General features: G+C 32.3%; 1 protein-coding gene across 4 annotated transcripts in view; it reads left to right on the top strand.

The window, feature by feature from the left end:
* Window positions 1-20,336, top strand: part of Pi3K21B (phosphatidylinositol 3-kinase regulatory subunit alpha) — a 34,324-nt gene that overhangs the window by 5,098 nt on the left and 8,890 nt on the right. For 3 of the 4 annotated variants that reach the window (XM_035088855.1, XM_035088854.1, XM_035088853.1), the window contains one exon: window positions 13,098-13,207. In XM_035088855.1, coding sequence (XP_034944746.1) covers window positions 13,098-13,207 — 110 coding nt within the window. Of the gene's footprint in view, window positions 1-11,431; window positions 13,208-20,336 lie in introns of those variants that run through there. The other variant, XM_035088852.1, reaches the window with a different exon arrangement.

Here is a 20,336-nt window from a genome sequence, read left to right as displayed (position 1 = left end):
GAGAGAATCGTCCCGACGCCATGTCTCGTTAATCTCTCTCCGCAACGCTTTCAAGGAGAAAATTCTTTGCTCATCGTTAAGCCAACTTGTCTTTTTATTTTTTATTATTATTACTTTTTTATCACAATTTTTTAAAATACTCTCTCTCTTGTTTAAAGCAACTTGATACGTTGTTAAGCTTTGATGTGATTAAAATTATTATCAGCTCAAGTCTGACACCTTGGATAAGAGCCCACTGTTTGATAGATGCAGAAAAAAATTCTATTAAAAAATACATTGTTGCATTTTATATCTTTGATCATTAATAATAATAATAATAATATGATCAATTTATTAATATTGGAATAAATCACAATCATATCTGTAATTTCATAAGATATATTAATTTATATAAATTACAAGATTATAAAAAATTTCTTCTGCTCATAGTTCACGTTGAGGGGAAAATTAATTTATCAAATGATTTGAATTGAAGGGATTAATGTAAGAAAACTGGTTCGGTATTCTCTTTCTTAATTAAATACTTTTTAGGTCATATAATCATTTTATTGACATTTTTTTCAAATAACACTTTTATCTACAATAAAATAACAATTATTTTTCATAAAAAAAATAAGTTTCATTCATTGATAAAAAAGTTGAAATATAAAATTGTTTTATACATATATATCTCATAAAAAATGTATTAATCTGTCATGTTTTGCTGATGAAATTACCTAAAGTAACGACTCGAAAATAAATTGAAATAAAGAAAAATTCTAATTATACTTTTTTTTTTGTAATTATTCAAAGTGGCATTTTATACTACGGTTAATTAAATTTTTTTCTAAAACAAATGAATAAAAATTCCAGTTGGAATGTAATTTGATCTAAAAAAAAAGAATATTTTCTTGAATTTCTTACAATTTTTGTGATTTAAAAAATTCTTCCTGTCGAGAAAATTATATTTCCTACAGCCACAGATATGATGCAAATAAGTAAGAAAATATCTAGTTAGAATTTTTTCAATTCTCACGTAAATGTTGAAATCTTGAAAGAAAAATAGGAAATAAATATTCAGACATGAGATAGAGCACGAGAAGGTTACATATAACAGGAGTAAAGAGTGCAAGATAGCTAGGGCATGAAGAAACAATCGAATGGGGTCGAAAATCCTCTTGTTGCTACGTGAAACCAGAAAAGAATCAACTTGGCGTCTATGAACTTGTCTCTTCCTATCTTTGAAAATGTGTCTTTTTTTTCCTGTCTCTGTCATAACTTCCCCTATAGCTTCTTCGTTGTCGGGAAATTATACCACTTCCGTTTTTCCAATCTCTCTGGGCCCACGTCAACAAGGATCCATCTCTATCTTCGTATATCTTACACCGATCTTTCACGATCTTTCGATTTGCTATTCCATTTCCGTTGACACGACGCTTGATTCCGTTACCCTCTTTTCCTATCCACTGCAGAGATCGATAACCAAATGGGGAGGAAGTTAACTGGGCTTAAAGAAATCCTACGAATTTTGGAGAATTTTTCACTACACTTGACTCACTCGTCTACAGTCTAAAAGTGTAATACACTCGTTTCGTCATGCGATATATTCTCTAAAGAACTGACGCGTAAAGATTTTGCTCAAGAGAATAAAAAAGAAAAAAAAAAGTAATAAAAACACGTCTACTTGGGATTTCTTTGTTATTTTTTTAATAATAAAAAATAAATTCTCATTTAAATCCATTTAATTCTTATTTAACGTTTAAAATATCTTGAATAAGTGATAATTTTTATTGAATAAATTCTTTTGGAGCTAAAATTACTCCAAAATTTTCCATTAATACACCTGTCTTCAAAGAACCACCAGTTTCTTTTAAAATCAATAATTTATAATCAAAATAATTATTTTTAAAAATAAAATAAAATTGTCCCATTTAAATATAAAGTTGAAAGAAATGTACATTTGCAGATCCAAGTATCTTTGAATAATTTTTAATATTAATGATTAAATAAATTTTGAAACAATAGTGTCTATACACTTGAATGAAAATAAAAATGGATTTTTTGATTAGAATGATGAATATATATGACGGAGTTTAAGGGCGAGAATAATATATGTAAATTTTCGATGAAAAATGAAAAAGAAAGTGGTGTGTATATGTGATTTAGGTGTTGGAGTATATGGAGTTGAACGATAAGCAAGAAAAGAAGACAGATTTTGAGACATTTCATATCGCTAAGGCGTGTATTTCTCTGTCTGTCCCCTCTACTATTGTCGTGTCGTTCACGGACTTTCGTGTCTGCTATGCTCGTGGCAATTACCGTGTCACGATGGCATCATCTCTCCTCTTTCTCCGATCCTCAACGCTCCCTCATGTGTATACGATGACGGTGTATATACTGTACGCCCGGAATTACATGGTCTAGCAGGTACATAACATATATGTACATCAAATACCCAGACCTATACCACCTCTAGCTCATACCACTCACCTTATAATAACGTGAAGATTTTTTTTTCCTACTATTAATGTTAATTCAAACTAATGTAAAAGGAAAATACGAGTATCACAAAAAATTGGTAATTCTGGTTGAACTTCTTAGCTTTCATGGTATAAACGAGTAAACGGTGAATTATCGTTGAGTTTCTTTTCTCTGTGGCTCTTTTTTTTTATTTATTTTTTTTTTCTCCAACTATTGCATCGACTTGTCGGGGTCCTGGACTCTCGCACCGCGTAATGGCTCGCGCGTACTATATATACCAGGTTCGTAGCCTTTGGCCTTAATCGATTGAATTAAATCCATCGACCTCGAGAGCACCTCCCTCGCACTCTTGCGCACATATAGAGTCGCTTGTAGCACACGTCCGGACCACCTTCAGACGCGTCCAACTTTCTCTCTTCATCTGCATCTTCTCCACGTCTTCTTTCTTCGGACTTTTTTTGCTTTTTGTTGAAAGATACGAGTTTTATACAGCTATCTTAAGGACACCGAGATATTTTTAGTTGTTAGAGTCACTTGATGGATTTTCTGTCAAAATCATTAAGTATTTTGTAAATTCCTTATAAATATTCCATTATTTTATTAGACAATATATTGGCCTTCTTTCTTTTATATTCAATCTAATTGAAAATAGTTACTAAGTATGTATTGAAGTGAACTGAAAAAAAAAAATACTTTGATGCAGTATTTATGTTTTAATATTCTTACACATGCAATAGAGTATGTAAATCAATTATCTGAATATTTAATGTTTGTAGTGGAATATAAAATATTTTTAAAATATTCTATTTTCTAACTTGAATTTTAAACATTTATCGAGTTTTTGAGAAATTTTTTTTTTATTTATTTATTTATATTTCGTGAAAGCATTTTTAATGGATATAAAATTTTATTAAGTTACAGAAACAATTTAAAGATAAATACTTAATAAAATTTTTTTCTTCTTTTTTAACATTTTTTCCATAAGAAATAATCATTTCCTTTTTTACTATAAACTGTTCTTTATGACTATAAGAATTTGGATTACATCAAACATACATTCAATTACAGAAAATGAAAAAATAATTAAAATTCATGCTAAATAATTGTTGTTTTGTTAATTTAAATTAATATACTTAAAAATTTAATAACTTTTACAAATTTAAATATTAAAATATTAATTTAGATGTTGATTAGCATTTCTCTAAGCTATAACTTTATTGAGTTTAATAATATTTAAACCTGTCACGCATATGCACGTCTGTCCAGCATACGAAGTGTCACTGCCAAGCATACGCGCGATGGTTTACGCTGGATGAATTTCAAAAGCATTAACGCTCTTGTCGTGTATGCACGAAATACATTGGCCACGTGCATTCGTATATGGTATAAACCACGTAATAAAAATATTTCTTGTCGTCTTCGTTAGCATATGAAGAATATGATTATTGATGATTTATTGATGAGTCTTTATTTAAACGTGATTGAGAGGCAATTGTATATAGAGTTTAAGTTATATTATCTTTAAGATGTCAACGATATGCACGCAATTCTGCTGCTGGGATTCATCACGTTGCATCTTTTGCATCCTTAATCGTCACGGTAGAATCACTTCTCAAGGTCAAGGTCATCTGATCAAGTACCTATGCGAAATGAGATATACGCGAATGTTACTTGTATACATAATCCACATCGACTAACTCACCAAGGAACAAATGTATGATCTGAGAACGACGGCTCATTGCCGGCATAATCGAGTGAGATCGAAAGCTTCAGTATGTATAGTGTATTATATATCTCTCGAGGACGATAGTAGTGTAGGTGTGAGATCGAAATGTGTGCACATATTCGTGGTATGCCACACGTTCACGTAACATCAGACCCGAGGGGAACGACAATGAGGAGAATTAATTTTCGTTCTACAACGAAAGAAAAAAAAAGAAAATGAGTTGCTGAGGAAAATTTTAAACAGCGCACTAATAACTTTAATGATTTTTCAACAGATTAATTTTGTTTCCTATTTATTATTTTTTTTTTAATGCATTTTTGATGGCTTTATTTATATAAAATATATATTAAAAAAAAATGAATTTGCTTGTTAATAATTTCATTATTTATAATTTAAACAATGATTTCATCGTAACTTTATGTCATTTCTATATTTGTTTAATGTACTATGTACTAAAAAGTCTCCAGTTGATTTTATGTCTTGTTAATTATGACTTATTCTCCATTTGGAAATAATTATGATAAAAAAGTAATGTATTTCATTTTATTAAATTTTTTTTTTTTTTTCTTGTGTTCGATAGAACGAAAAGTCATCGATAATCGATTATTAATTTGAATTTATCATTCATGTGCATTAAATTGACGGGAATAAATAATTTTTATTCAAGGATGAACTTGTAATGTACTTCCTACTGATTAGCGTACAGAAACTGTCATTAAGATCGATTGGATTTCTTTTTTTTTTTTGATATAAAAAAGAAAAAAAAAAAATAAGTGATCAGAAGAAATTGATATTTGAATCGAGATACTTTAAATCAATGAGATTGATTTAAACTGTAATATTCGTCAACTGTTTTCTTTATCATTGATGATGTTAAGAACCAAATTATCAGGTTAATCGAATTTTTTTTTTCAACGCTATTTCGTCGCGTGTGTTCATTAAATACTCGTGTATGATTATCTCCAATCAATAACGGCGCAAGATCGTTTATTATCATTAAGTTGAAAGATTTTTTGTATTCTTTAACTATATAATTTCTATATACGTAACTAAACATGCTATAAATATAAATTTACATTTTTGATAGGATAAATATATTAGCTATTAGCATGATCCGGTTGACACATTTTATCTTTTTTTTTTTATTTTTTTTAATCCTGAACATTTTTAATACTTATAATAAATTATCTTTTTCTTGTAATTTTTGAAATTCTACATGCTTTTTTCTCTCATGGTCAGAATGACATAACATCACTAATCATTGAATTACACATAGTCTTTATCGGTGGCTAAGTTTCAACAATGTTTAATTTTTTAAGTATTTGTTTCATTACTGGTCATTTTTTAAAGAGTGATAATTCTTAGTAACTTTTCAGTGTAAAGTTATTTTTTTGTAATAATCATATCACATAATATAATCATGAAAATTAAATAATAACAAATTCTCAAAAATATTAGTGCTAAAAAAAATTACTTTATTCCTACAAATAAGAAAAATAATACAGTAGCTAATTTACATATTGAAAAAAAAAAAAAGTTTTACACAAATACTTGGAAAGAAAAATAATTATCATCAATTAGTAATTTTTTTTTCTTGTCAATAGAAGAGATGAGAGTATATTACTAGAAAGGTTTCGGAAAGAATAAAAGCATTACAATGAGTTGTATTAGAAAGATGGGAACAAAAGTGGTATTTTAATAGTTGATGTCCCTCGTTCTATTCCGAAAAATAATTTGTTCTCCATACGACATGGATGTATTTCCGATGATAAATCATACATTTTGCAAGGTTCATATCTGCGTCAGTGACGCATGTGTTGGGTGAGATTTTAGTGGCGTTTAAACTGTCGTAGCACTGTACACACTACATCGCGTAACACGCTTGACTGTATATTCGTTCTGGAAATATAGCTATATTTATGTGCGCAGATATACAGCTGTATACAAGGCGTATATATAAATTGTTTAAAAATAGACGACAAGCAATAATTCTTCCTCTTTCTTTCTCTTTTGCTCCTAATTAGATCGTGCCTTTGATTATCGCCATGCCCGTTTGACGGGAATTATAGTCGACTGCACGCGGGTATAGTGACCTCTCTTCCTTTTTTTTTAATATAGCCCATTGTCTTTTTTCCTGCACATAGAAAAGTTGACTTGATTATTGTCTATATGTATAGATATATATATATATATTGTACTTGTATGAACGGCACATAGCTATACGCGATTACATTATATAAGTTTTCCTAAGCGTATCCGCCATTATTGTCAGATGATCGCATACCGAATTTTTAAGTACTGATCGACGGATCGAAATCGTGAGGGTGGGTGTGGAGAATGCACGAGTGAGTTGAGTTGAGCCACTGGCTCACGTTCTTTTCGTCCAAGTATCGATCGACCGGAGAGAGAGTGAGAGTAAGAGAGTGAAAGAGAGAGAGAGAGAGAGAGAGAGAGAACACAAGTACCAGTTCCATTCTGATGTCTCGCCGGGCTCGTCTCCATAGAAATTAGCCCCCGGGTGCGTTTCCGCGAACTCGTCTCACCTATTCCCGGGGATGCGTGGCCTATACAAGTGAGGAAAAGAGAAAGATGTGACGTGTTTATTCGCGCATTGGAATATATAGTACTCGCGAACACGCAGTGGCCACGAGTAAATGGGGGATTGGATATTTTGGGGTGCGTTTCGCTCATCAAATGCCTCTAGTGAGTTTCTGTAACCTGTGTGATATAGCACACTCATTGGTACACTGAGCGTAGGAATTTGTAATTTACGATCACGCTGACAAAGGTCTACGCTTCGATGTAAATTGTTGCGATTAACGAAAGATGTTTAGACTCATCTGCCAACTCTAGAGTGACAAAGAGAGATAATATATTATTTCTATTTATTTTGTTACCACAAAATGCTAATTCCTTGTTCGAATATTATTCTTATCCCTGATGGTAGCACACAGTCATTTATCATATAAATTTTTCCTCAATATTTAAACCCATTTATAAATTTCGCAATATCCCAACTCCAATGCAGCCTGTCCGAGTACAATTTTTGCAACGATATATTCGCGTCCATACAGTAATATATCATTTAAAAAGTGTTTTTTTCAATAACTCATAGCGGCGTTTGGTCAGAGTTTGCCCTTCACGCAGACCACCCGAACCTCCCCCTCAACTCTCCTCCCGTTCTCTATACCTTTTTAATATATCTCCCTTTTTTATTATTCGCATTCTTCATTCTCTTTTATTTTGCACGTCAGTGCGTACAGACTTGATGAGACTCGACATTCGTGCAGATCGACCGAGCGACCGGGTCGGCAATCGAGCGAAAAACCACCAGCGGGTCGTCTCATGCTGCTTATGTCGCACATGCGCGAATCCCCTTAGCTCCTCGACGATGTGCATGACTCGTTGTCAATCGGCTGTATTCGACTACCTTCGTTGCTACTCGGCTATCAAGAAGGAGGTCGAGTACGGCCACGTACAGCCGGAAACGTCCGAGCACTGTTCGACCCAACCAGGATCGTAACTATTCAGCTACTAAGGGTGGTAACTTGCCTATATAAAATATCGCAATCGATTACATTTTCAGTTACATTATATTACTTATATATGTATGTACTACTGTTCATGCCTTTGTTCATTATAATTATTCACTATCTTTACTTGGGTCAACATGAAGCGTGTTGCCACCTGCTATTTATCATCAAAAATATCATGATTAATTTTAATTATTTTTTTCCGTATTCGATAGACTACTTGTCACAGTATCTTTCTAGAAATAAAAAAGAATATCGTTCAATGATTATCGTAGTAACACTAGTAAATGACATTTTTACACATTGATAGTCACATGTTGTTTCAAGTATTGAACGTATTAGGACTCTTCTTTCACCATTTTCAATCATGACCCTTAGAAAGTTGCTTTTCACTTTCATATTTTATTACAACCATTTCTATTATTTGTTAGTACTTTTACTTGTCGTTTTTCACACATAAATCTTTCATTTTTTTATTTTTTTTTTCATCCTGAACGATGTGATGATGGTGATGATGATGATGTGTGTAGCCATGAGGCGAGGTTTGGCATTTATAATCGGAGCGGAAACAAGATGATGATAATGCCTGTGTAACAGAGATAATTTAAACGACAAATTTATCGTCAAATGCACTTTGAGAATATTTGTTATTATTTTTTCATCAGCAAATAAATAACATAAATGTATACTACATTTATAAATGTATCAGTTTAAATTGTTTTATTAAAAATTAATTATTGCTAGAGTAAATGAATTATTTGTTACAATAATTTTCATGCTTTATTTGAATAACATTAAACTGAGACTAAACATGCATAAAAATAGATAATTGTTTTAAATATTTAGTCATAATTATTTGTAGTTAGTTGATTGATATATCCGTTGTTTTACAACAATCATTTGGGTTTTCGATAAAAATTCTGTGAATTAAGTCATGCATTCCGGCAAATTTGAAAGGGCTCGAAAAACAAAGAGAACAAAGGCCACCCCTTTGGTAGTAAAGGCAAAAACTAGGGGATGGAAATTTCCGTAGAGTGAAACTCTTCAAGGTTCGGTGGATTATTGAGTCGGGGTTCTTGGTGTTGGATTCACGGTGTTGCTTACAAAAGGCCACGAATGTAACCGAATGATGTCGAAGTGAGTCGAAGCCGGTACAAGCGGTGGTTTGGGGAGTCATGGCACGAACTATGGCTATTAACCGAACACCATGAACCGGCCGGTCAGCTGTAAGCCGAGTTGCCTGATTGTTGTATTGTAGGGAATATATTCTGTCGAAAAATATTTCACGGGATATATAAGACGTTCAGGATAAAGAAATTGACGAAGAAACGTGGATTTATTGAAACGAAGAACGACTTTGGCAATACAGAGAAAGGGTACAGAGATTGAGAGAGACAGAGAGTTTGCTAAAGAAGTTGGTAAAGAACGAATATTGTAGAGGTAGAAATAAGGAGTACGAGAGAAAGAGAGAGAGGGAGAATGAAGTCAGCGCGCAGAGAGAAGGAGGGAAAATGAGGTAGAAAGACACTACTGAGTGAGAGAGCGAGGCCAGGGAGATCTGGCGCAAGCGAGGGCGACTCGAGCGACCAGAAGAGTGAAGACGAAGGCAGTGGGAAGCGACAGTACTCGTGAAGCTGGCAGTCTTCGTCGGTCGACATCACGGCACGGATCGGCACTGTCGTGTGTGGGTGAGCACAAACCAAGTTCGTCAGAACAACGAGTTGGTTGAGGAAAGCCTGCCGGGTTTTGAATTGAGAATATGAACAAGGGTGATAGTAGTATGGCTCGTGAAAAGTATTGAGCCTCTGTTAAAAATTGTATACGTGATAGTACAAAGGACTCTGATAAAATAAATGCTAATCCAGGCTAATAAAAAAATACTAACCGGCAGGCTGATTGCTCCAAGGCATGAATTATCATGATGGTGTGCCTGGAAACTGAACTGAATACGAAAGATGGAATTTGGAAATTTGAAGTAACAAAAGAAATTCTCTTATACCGGCAAGTATCGCGGCTGTGAATGAAATATAATAAGAAAAAAAGAAAAAAGTAAAGAATAATTATTGGAAGAAAACGTGCGACAGGTTCGTGTGTTGGGTGTCAGGTGCATTAACTATTATCAAGTGCAGTTAATTTTTTTATGATTTTATTTTCTTCCGAAACGAAGGTATACGTGCGCCGGTGCACATAGTGATAAAGAAAGTGTGATATAGAGAGTATTTAGCCTTCATTTTTTATGTCTCTAAGAATTATACTTTCATTTTGTTGAAAAGTGGAACTTTACTTCATTTTCATTCTTTTTTTTTTCTGGATTATTTATGGCAATTTATTGGTTTAATTAATAAAATTATCTACTACAAAGTTACAAAAAGAGAGACTAAAAGTTTATATTAATCAGTTAAGCAGATACAGTCATATAGTGAAATTTTGCGAACGTCAGTGCAAGTAGAATCGTCCGGGTCGTGGGTTTGTGGTGCTGCCCGGCTGTCTTTATCTCCTTTTACCGTCTTACCGACCGGTTGGCTCATCACTGTCGTCTGATAACTCACGGAATCCTTCCACTAGTCCACGTACTCGGGGTGACAACCAGACAAAAAGAATTAATAATTATTTACAATTTTATTGTTTCGTGAATAAAAGAAGAAAAAACCTCCAAGAAGTTAAATATAATTAATTATAAATTAACTTCAACATACTAATTGTTACACCACTAAAAGTTTAATTAAATTATTGGAGGAAAAAGTAAATACATGGTCAACTTTTATTTATATTAATAAACTTCTGCAATTTTTCATCAAGTGATATACTGTGTTAAATAAGTATCTTCAAGTCCAGTTGCAATTTCACCGTGACACTAAAAAGAAAAAAAAACTCTTGATCAACTTAATGATCACGGTGTCAGTGTTCGAGTCGAGTTGGCGAACTTCTAGCATTTTTTTTTTTGCTCTCTGATATTGACTATCTCTGTCTTTTGACTCGTGGCGGACGAGACGGTTTCGCCGAGAACTATTGCGACATAAAGACTTGCTTGTGAATTTTGTTGAAGAAGTAAGAAAGAAAGAGACAAAAGCAAAGAGAGAAGGAATAAAAAAGAAGAAGAAAAAAAAATCAAAGTGGGAAGAGAGACTAGCTGCTTTAGTGGGCTTACAGTAATGACCTTCAAAAACACGAGGCCGCTAAAATCATTGGGTTTCCGCATAGAGCATGAAATCAGGGTGATAGCCAACACTGAATCGAATGTTTTAATTGATCCAAGTAACGAAAAATATCACTGCTATTGGAGATGAAATTTTGAAGATATACAGTTCAATGGAAAGTAAAGTGCAAGTTGGATGATAACAGTTTAGTGAAAATAAAAAAGTTTATAAAATATTTTTTGTTCAAAATAGAGTTTTTGTCAAAATAGTGCAATTCTTTTACTGTGTGCCTCGGACGCAAAAGAGTCTTCTCGCATATCATCTTGATCAAGACCGTTCCTTGCTAGCCTCTATGGAATACTGCGCCGAAGAATTGTACGTACCCGCCTTTTCAAAACCGGTTTCGTTCAGCTTCGTGAAACTCGAGTTCACATTGGTCGCGTTGTGGGAAGCATGAGCCTGAAAAAAACCGAATTTACGCAAGGACACACACTCAAGAGGTTCTTTCGTTAATGTAAATAGCAATCGAGAACGAAGAATATCTCAGAAAAAAACATTTTACGTTGTATAGGAAAAAAACGACAGAGAGAATGGAGTAGAAATTGTGAGAGAGAAAGATAGAGTGGATGATTTTTTTGTATATCACGAAAAGATCAGAAAAAGTGAAATTTTTTTACATCGTCAAATAATTTGATCGAGTGTCGAATGTACATCTGGAAATCACTATTGAGCTTCTGGTGAAACACCTGAATACGTGACATAATTTATTGACACAGATAGTGTGCTGAGTAATGACAATGGAGCTAAACTGTCAGAGCGAGGCGCAAGACTTACTAGGAGGTGGTCAACGTAGTGTCGACCGTTGTAAAACCTAATAGATTGTCTAATGACCAGTTCGGTTGACGTGGTTAGTAATGAAGCAGGCGGCGAATTCGCCTACAGCTGCCCAAGTGCAGTCAATAATATTCACCAGCACCGGGAGGATACGCCAAGAATATCGGCGTCCACCTGAGTCGGATACACTTGATGAAGATAACAAAGACAGCAGCACCAGGTCAATAATATCGGAGTTTAAAGACCAACACAATAATTCACCTAAAAAAGAAGAGCATGAATCTAAGACAAAATCATCACCGGCTATGTCAAGGATGTTAGCAGTAGATGCGGATAATTATATGCTTCGAAAAGGATCCAACAATTCCAATAACGGTGTCACGTCAGCGACCACGAACACTGGGCCGATGTCCTCGGCACCAACGCTCGTGACAACTACCACGACTTCATCGAATAATGTAGTAACCGGTGTGGTTCTTGGACTACCCGATCACAACCAGTCACGGAGCTTTGGCTTCAATAATAATCCCAGTTGGCAACACACGAATAACTCCAACAACGTTACATACTGCTCCTCATCCGATATAGTGACATCGGATCTTTCAGCAAATTTATCGAGCACGTGCGAAAACTTGCCATGCGCTTCATCACCCGGCAACGAGACCGGCCAATCGTCCCTGTCCTCCAACGCGCAACACCCGGACCCGTCGCCGCATGGAAACGACATCGAGCGTCCGTTGAGGTCGCGAGGCGGCGCCACAAGCATTCATCGTTGTTTGACAATTCAAAATCAAATGAGTGACTCGTCAACTGGTTGCATGTCACCCGTTCTATCATCCAACAATTCACCACCCACTTCCTCGTTCAACCAAACCAACGGCAAGCAACAACAGCAACGTTTTTTTAATGACAAACTTCTTGATACTGTTCTTTTAAATGCTCTGGCTAATCAGAATTTACTACAACCAAAGTCACAACTGGCTGATCTCCAGTTGCGGCTCAATTCATCAGAGTGTACCTCATCTAATTCCTCCTCCGATAGTGACAGCAATGTTGATTGTAATGGAGACAATAGCCAACGTGTATTATGTGCACGACCGCTTTCTTTTCACCAGCATATGTGTTGGTGTACCACAGCGCGGCGCGTTAGCAACAATGAGCCAGCGAACGTCGACAAGGTCGACAGGCTCATCGAGGTCCCCGTTGATTCTGGTCAGGTTCTCAAGGTCAAAGGGAGTAACGCTCCCCGAGATGAGCTATCCCGGGCCATCAATTGCAAGAGTCAAAACGGTATCGCTACGAGAAACGGCCTCGATAATGCCGCTAAACTTCAAATCCCTTATCACCAACGTATAAACTCATATTCAAGTCTTTGTTGTTGTATGTGTGGATCTGTGTGTCCTGTAGAGTGTCACGCCTGTTTCCACATCGTGTGTAAAGAGTTTAGCAGCCAACACTTGTGTCAGTGGGGAGCCAAGGGTCATGCACTGCCTGGACAAGTCTTTGACAAGGATAAGGTAAGCTTTTATTGATTTTTCATTAATCATTACCATTTCTTGATTCTATCATCAATTTTCATTTTATCATTATCACACTCAACTTAAATCCCACTTACTATGTACTTTATTCTTTCTCTTGCATTCTTCTTTTTTATCATTGCTTGATTGATACACTAATTCTGAGGTTATCCAATTGTGTAGACCTCGATAACCGATTGGGGTGTGCCATGTTTCGCGAGCAATGAACTGCTTAGCTTCATCAAGGCCACTCTTTCAGCTCTTAAGAACTATATATCCATTTTTAGACAATGACAAATATTATTATTACAATCAAACTCCTTCATGTCATTTACACTGGCTCACATACAAAATAATAATTCCGTTTAACTTCTGATATGTACTCATTTTCTCAATTTACTTAACTTTAATATGACTCCGGTATGACTTAATCATCTACACTCACAAGTACATATATACTTTACGATGCCATATTGCACTGGCAATGTCATTTGAAATCATACAGAGATAGCTTGGTGTTATCAACTGCTGTGCCAGAGAGTTAATGCATTAACCAACTTATAGTACATGTATAAAGCTTTTTTAGATAGAAACAAAAGCTTTCAAATTTAAAATAGACATTTAAATTTAAATTACCCAACTATTTGTGCTCTTACATAATTAATATATATATATATATTTTCCTTTTACTTAAAATTATCATTCAATTTCAAATATACTACAAAAAATAATCTTTTTTTCCACTGTAAATATTATGAAAAGAACTTTGGATTAAATATTTATTGGAATTTGTACAAATCATGCTTCTAATCTTATAACTTGTCAGAAAATATTTTAAATATGGAAGAAAATGATATCAGAGTTTTCTCAAACAAAAACAAAAGCTATCTGATAGGTGAACTGATATACAATATTTGATAGAAACCATACAATACTGATTTACACCCGGTCTACATGTATTTTTATCTTCAAGTCTTTTCAAGTACCTACCTATTTATTTACTCAGCTTATGTGATGTAGACCACACAAAGCCAGAGTATCAGCAGTAATCAACGACTATAATATAAAGCTATATAAGTAACTATGTACAGTAGTTTTGGGACTAGGGAGAAGTGCGTTGACATTTACTTTTTACGACTTAGTTCGTTGAATCAGAAAATAGCCAGCGATCGTTACGAAATGAAATTGAGATTGGAAACAGAGGGAGAGATATAGAATTCAAACGCAAGGTATATACATTATATTAACTTATACTTGAAGCTTTTCATTGTCCCCTCAACTCCTTTTCCTATCGCGTTTATTCATCATCATTTATAAATTTCTCACAATATACTTTTTATTTAGTATTTGATTCTATAAATAATGAATTATCTATAATCGCTTATCAAAGATTATTAATATTATTTTGTTATAATAATTTTTTAAAAAAAAGTTCATTTTTCATTGTCTTAATCAGATGAAATATTGAGCTTGTAATAATAAGAAAGGGGATAAGTGAGTCTTTTGATTCGAAAATTTATATACTTATAGAAGTTATTCTAGAATAAATTATTAAATTATAATAAACATTTATTGCCGATGAAATCATTTCGAATATGCCTGTATATTTACTTTTTTTATTCAGAACTTTATGAGCAGCCCTAGAAAGTCGTAAAACTGGTAGTATTCTCGTTAAAGTCGATGATTTAGGTCCAATTGACATCAGCTTATGTGTTTTCAGATGTCGGCTTTGCAAGAGTTTCATTTAAAAGGAAAAAAGATAGTGGTTGTTGGCACAAATACGTATTTATTTTATAAACTACCTATGAAGAATATTGGCAATTATGATCTCTTGTAAAATATATATCAAAATTATTGAGTAGGATAACAATAGATGCTGATGAATTTTAAATAGGTGTAGGAGCTCAAGTGATTCCTGCTTGTTATTTATTCTATTAAATGAGAGTTACAATTATGTACTGGTGTGAACAAATGAAGAGGTGGTAACTTGATGGTATTTTTATTATTTGCCAATTAGCATTTCTAATATTCCTTCGTCAGGCTTCCATAAATTCTATCGTTATTAACATTTATCTTCTTTATAATATCAATTCTCTGACTAAATTCAATTGAAAAAAGTGTCTAAAAAAATATCATAAAAAACTAGTAATTTTTTTTAAGAGAAAAGTAAATTATTTTGAATATATTCATATTTTTAGTTAATTATTTATTTTTAATCATTTCAATAGCAAAAAACTTATGAATATTTTTTCTCTGATTTGCGTTTATTTATTGAATCACTTCTCACTTGGAAGAGATATTTTTTAACAATAAAGTGATGATAATTGAATGGTAATATTGATTTGTGTACTTTACTGTATCTTTTAGATGAAATGATTTTTTCATTAATGAATATTATTTTCTTTTTAAGAAATTTTTTTCTTCTGCATCTACGTAATTTGTAGTTAATTTAGTTAGAAATAGATACTGGTGCTTAAGAGTACAGTAGATAGTCCAGAAGAAATCATGATAAAGGTGGATCTTCTCTTGAAGGACACGCCTGCCAACAACGACTCATCAACTAATTGCATTGATTTTGATTGAGGCTTGACTGAATTTCCTCTTTTAAACTCTTCTTTTTTCTCTAGCATCTTACTATTAAGTCTATAAATGAAAGTTTGATGTTCATCTTTAATTTGCGGTTCTCATTTTAATCGATTATTTTTCTTTTATTACTTTCTGTTAAAAGTCATGATATAATCATACAATTTATGTAATAACAATTTTAACTTTTATGAAGAAAAAAAAACAGCAGTTTGGTTTTTTTTTAAACCATCCATTTGCTGGAGAAAATAAAAATAAATATAGTAACAGAGAGATGGTACTGGTAAAATAACTTTTGAAAATATTTCAGATAATTTAACCTACTTTTAAATTAGAAATTCTGCCTAACTTCAGAGTTTTTGTGGAAGAAATTTATTTTCTTTCTTATTAATCGTAAATTCCTTCTAAAATTTCATATAGTTTTAAAGAAAATAAAAATCAAAATCTTTCTCTCACTTCAATAAATTTTCTTAAGATTTTGAATAAAATAAAAATTGGCTTTCGTTCTATAATAAAAACTAATGGGGCATGAAATTTATTTTTCGTCCAAGATTGTCATCTTCATCGTCTTCTCATTACCACTTCAGTACCTATTACAATAAAAATTAATCATTTTTATTAATTATAAATAATCTCAATTTTAAATATCGTATTTCTAAATAAAATTTTGGTATTCACTCTATATCACTTCTGCAAATTCTTTCGTCAAGATGTCTTTCTCTTCCTGCTATGTCTGGATGTTTCATGCTACTTATTTTTTTTTTATCCAAGTTAAAACATGCAGTAATATTTATTATCCTTTGTACATGACATGTTGACAAAATATCCTATGTTCTAACATCTGTACTTTTAGCTTTAGGTTACACTTGTAATTAGATGAAAAAAGTAGTCTTAATTTATATGAAATATTACAGAGTTTATGGTCTTTCTGACTCTAATCTCTTATGTCATGTTCCATTGGTTGTTCAGTCAACCTCTAAGGTATTTTTGTATTGATTGACTCGTTCAATTTTCTTTGGTAGTCAAGTGTGTTATGTCAGTGTCGGTTAGGGATTTCTAACGATAAGCATTTTCCATCTTGAGAGTATTTGTTCATACAGAAAACCATTATCTTGCAAACAATATGTACCCTAGAGAGTAATGTAACAGCAGCCTGATCAAGGTTTTCAAATTATTTTTTACTAAAAAAGAATGGTGTCTAGATCAAAGCTAATATTTTTGATTATTTCATTCATGTATTCTTAGCTTCCCAGTGGGAAGTTATTCTTTTTTATCTTTATTTAAAATAAACTTATTCTCATAATGTATCAATTCTATTGTCTATCAAAATATCATTGATTTTAATCTATGAAATATGGGATTAAATAAATAATAATAATTATATACTAATTCATCAAAGTGAGTTATTCAAATAAAACTAAAATTAAATGTATGTATTACAAGATAAATTAAATATTATCATTCTTATAAATGAAAATGTAGGTTAATATGATTAGTTTTTAATGTCAATATAATTATAATTGCTATAGTTATAATTATTTTATGTTAGTAAAATGATTATGACAATTAAATCAGTAAATATATAATCAGCGTCTTCATGAAGCGATTGATTAATGCAAAGTTTTACATGTCGAATAAATAGTAATGTGAATATAAAATTTTTAAGTATTTATGTGCACGAAATAGTTTAATAAAATTAGTAGATACTTTTATTATAAATGACTTTCTAACACCTTTTATTCCATAGTTGACTTTTGGTATAATATGTTTGTTATGATTTAAGACAATAGTATATCTCTGTTATCTAGACCTACTTTTTCTAATAATTTTACCGATCTCTTATCTTTAACGTTGAATACTTTTTCGTAATTTACGTAACTAATGTAAAGCCATTCCTCTAGTTAAACTAATATAAGCTCTACTAAAAAACGGTGTTCTCAACACTTGTAAATGATTTTTTTGTGAATTACTTTTAAACGTATTTTGCAGAAACTACTTATCATCCTAATCATTTCAAGTCTTTTGCAGTGTTTCTCTTTTTTGACAAAATAACTAATGAAGATTCCAGCAAATTCTTTGAAAATTTATGTAACTGTAGATTTTGTTAAATAATGAAGCTAACGACAAGTGATTTCAAATATCCACATAAATTCCATCTTGTTCAGAATTTTATCCAATTTTGGCTTAAGTTACAACTTTTTTTTTCCCTATCTTTTCAAGATTTTTCTCAGTTTTATATCTCCATTTCCATTATTTCTGACAACCATTGGTCAATTCTTCAACAGTTTTGATATATATCTGCACTCTCATATAATTTACTTTGCAATTTAAATAAAATTTTCTCCTTATCTATCTTTCTATTGGATTTTTTTTTACTTCTTTGTCTTGCTTGATAGTCGATGAAGCTATCACGCTTTTTCTCAAGTTGCTCAATCTCTTTACACTGTTCTTTCTAGCAGCTTCCTTCAACTGTTTTTATGTTAGCCTATGTAATCATTTTTATTCAAGGTTTTTTATCATTCAATATTCCATGCCTTTAAAAAACTCAAAAAATCTCATTAAGATTAATTACAGTAACTCTATTTGCGTTAGTAAAATATCTACAAAAAAACAAAAACTGGCATTAATCAAATATAGTTTTTCAAGTCAAAGTTTAAAGATAAAAAATGAAAATAAAAGTTGAATTTATTAAGAAACTTTACTAAAGTGTCTGAAGTAATATTTTATGAGCTTCCAAGATGATCTGAACTTCAAGTTCAGTTTTCATTTATGTAACTCTTTTTAGTTTGACATTAACATTATTTACTAACATAAGTAATGCCACGTCAGCACCAGGATATGATTCTATTAACTTGATATAGTTCTTGAACCATTCAATTATCATCACAGAGTCTATTTAATTTCTTATTATGTTGCTCTAGTATATCAATGAAAATACCTCCATGTTATATATGAAGCTTTTTAGGTAGAAATTTGAAGAAGGTATTCATTATCGAAAGTTCATTTTTCATGGAATTGAATCAATCTTCCCTAGCAATGGTGAATCATGTATATATCTATATACATTTTTATGAAAGCTATACCGCGAGATCTCTTCATGATTGTTTTATCTGTCGTTCCTACTTGGATGAGTGGTGTCATTATGGCCGTTGTGTTTGAGGTTACTCCAGGGACAGAGAAAATAAAAAGAAAGCGAGATGAAAAGTATGAGTTTGATGTTGCGCTACTGCTTTGTCTTTATCTTTTTATTTCATTTTTTTCTTTTTACAATCCAACGAGATGTACAGTATAGTTTGAAACTGAAGTAGAATTGAATCGACTGATAACCCGTTCAGATCGTTCGTGGACGAGTAATGGAGAAGAAAAAGTCAGAGACAAAAAAAGAAATGAAGTAGATGAAGAATAAGAAAGAGAAGAAGATGGAGGAGATGTAGAAGAGATGACTGGGAGGCGGGGGTAGTATATAGAGGGCGATTGCGCACAGATGCTATTTGAAAAAATATATAACCCTGTGTGCAGTTTATCCTTCCTCTCTTTCCCTTTATTCCCCTTTACTTCAAACTCGTGCTCGTTAACTCTTCATCGCCAGTGCCAGTTGGCAGTATCCCGTGTCTCACCGACCTTAAATCCATCATCCGTGGCTCTCTGGCAATGTACCAAATTTAAATAAGGGTTAAGATTAAAGAGCATTGCTCTGTTACTATCGTAATTGTTATCTCATCGAACCCAATCTCGTGAAGATATTCATTGTTAGTTTAATCCGTTTCCTAATGTTAAATTCACATAGAAATCAATTCCAATTTATCTTGATGATATATTCAAGATCATGAACGCAAATGTTCTCTTGATTAATATGCCAATCATCTATATTTCTCATTATTATTTTAAACTGTGTTATTCACTTTAAGGAATTTAGTATTTAAAAACTTTCTTTTTCAAAATCATGTTTTACATAAAACACGATAATATCTGTCTCTTCACATCAGTATTTAAACAATTTTATTATTTTTTTTAATAGTAAAAAAAAAAGTTTAATTATAATGCAATTTTATAAATAATAATGATTGCATGTACGTAACTAATTACTTTCATTAACCTTATTTCCTCGATTCAGAGAAGATAAAATTGAGTAAATATATTTTTATCAAAGAAATAAATTAGAAAAAGAAATTTTTTAATCACTACTGTTATATTAAAAATCATCATTTTTCATTCTCAATAAGTATATTTTTTTTCTTGCTCTGTCTTGAACTGAAAAAAAAAAATTGAACAATGGTAGGAAATAGTCCATTAAGCTTTTTTTTCCTAAAAAGTATAAAAATAAGATTTATACTATAAAGCAAAAATATCTAAAAGCCTAAAATAGTGTTTACCACCAAAAGTGATTGGGGCAATAGTTTTAGCTGGTTGCGTTGTCATGATATAAATCTCTTTTCCTTTATCTTCTTTATTCCTGGAAGGACGTAACAACAGCTACCCCTGGCAGTTTACTTCAACCAGAATAAATCAGTGTGATCAGTTGCTGTCGCTTTTTGTTCCATTGCTT

This window comes from Chelonus insularis, unplaced genomic scaffold (genome assembly GCF_013357705.1).
Source record: "Chelonus insularis isolate UGA/USDA-ARS -01 unplaced genomic scaffold, ASM1335770v1 contig_568_pilon, whole genome shotgun sequence".
NCBI lineage: Eukaryota > Metazoa > Arthropoda > Insecta > Hymenoptera > Braconidae > Chelonus > Chelonus insularis.
The sequence above is the reverse complement of the archived record's forward strand: the minus strand, read 5'-3'. Positions and strand labels throughout refer to the sequence as shown.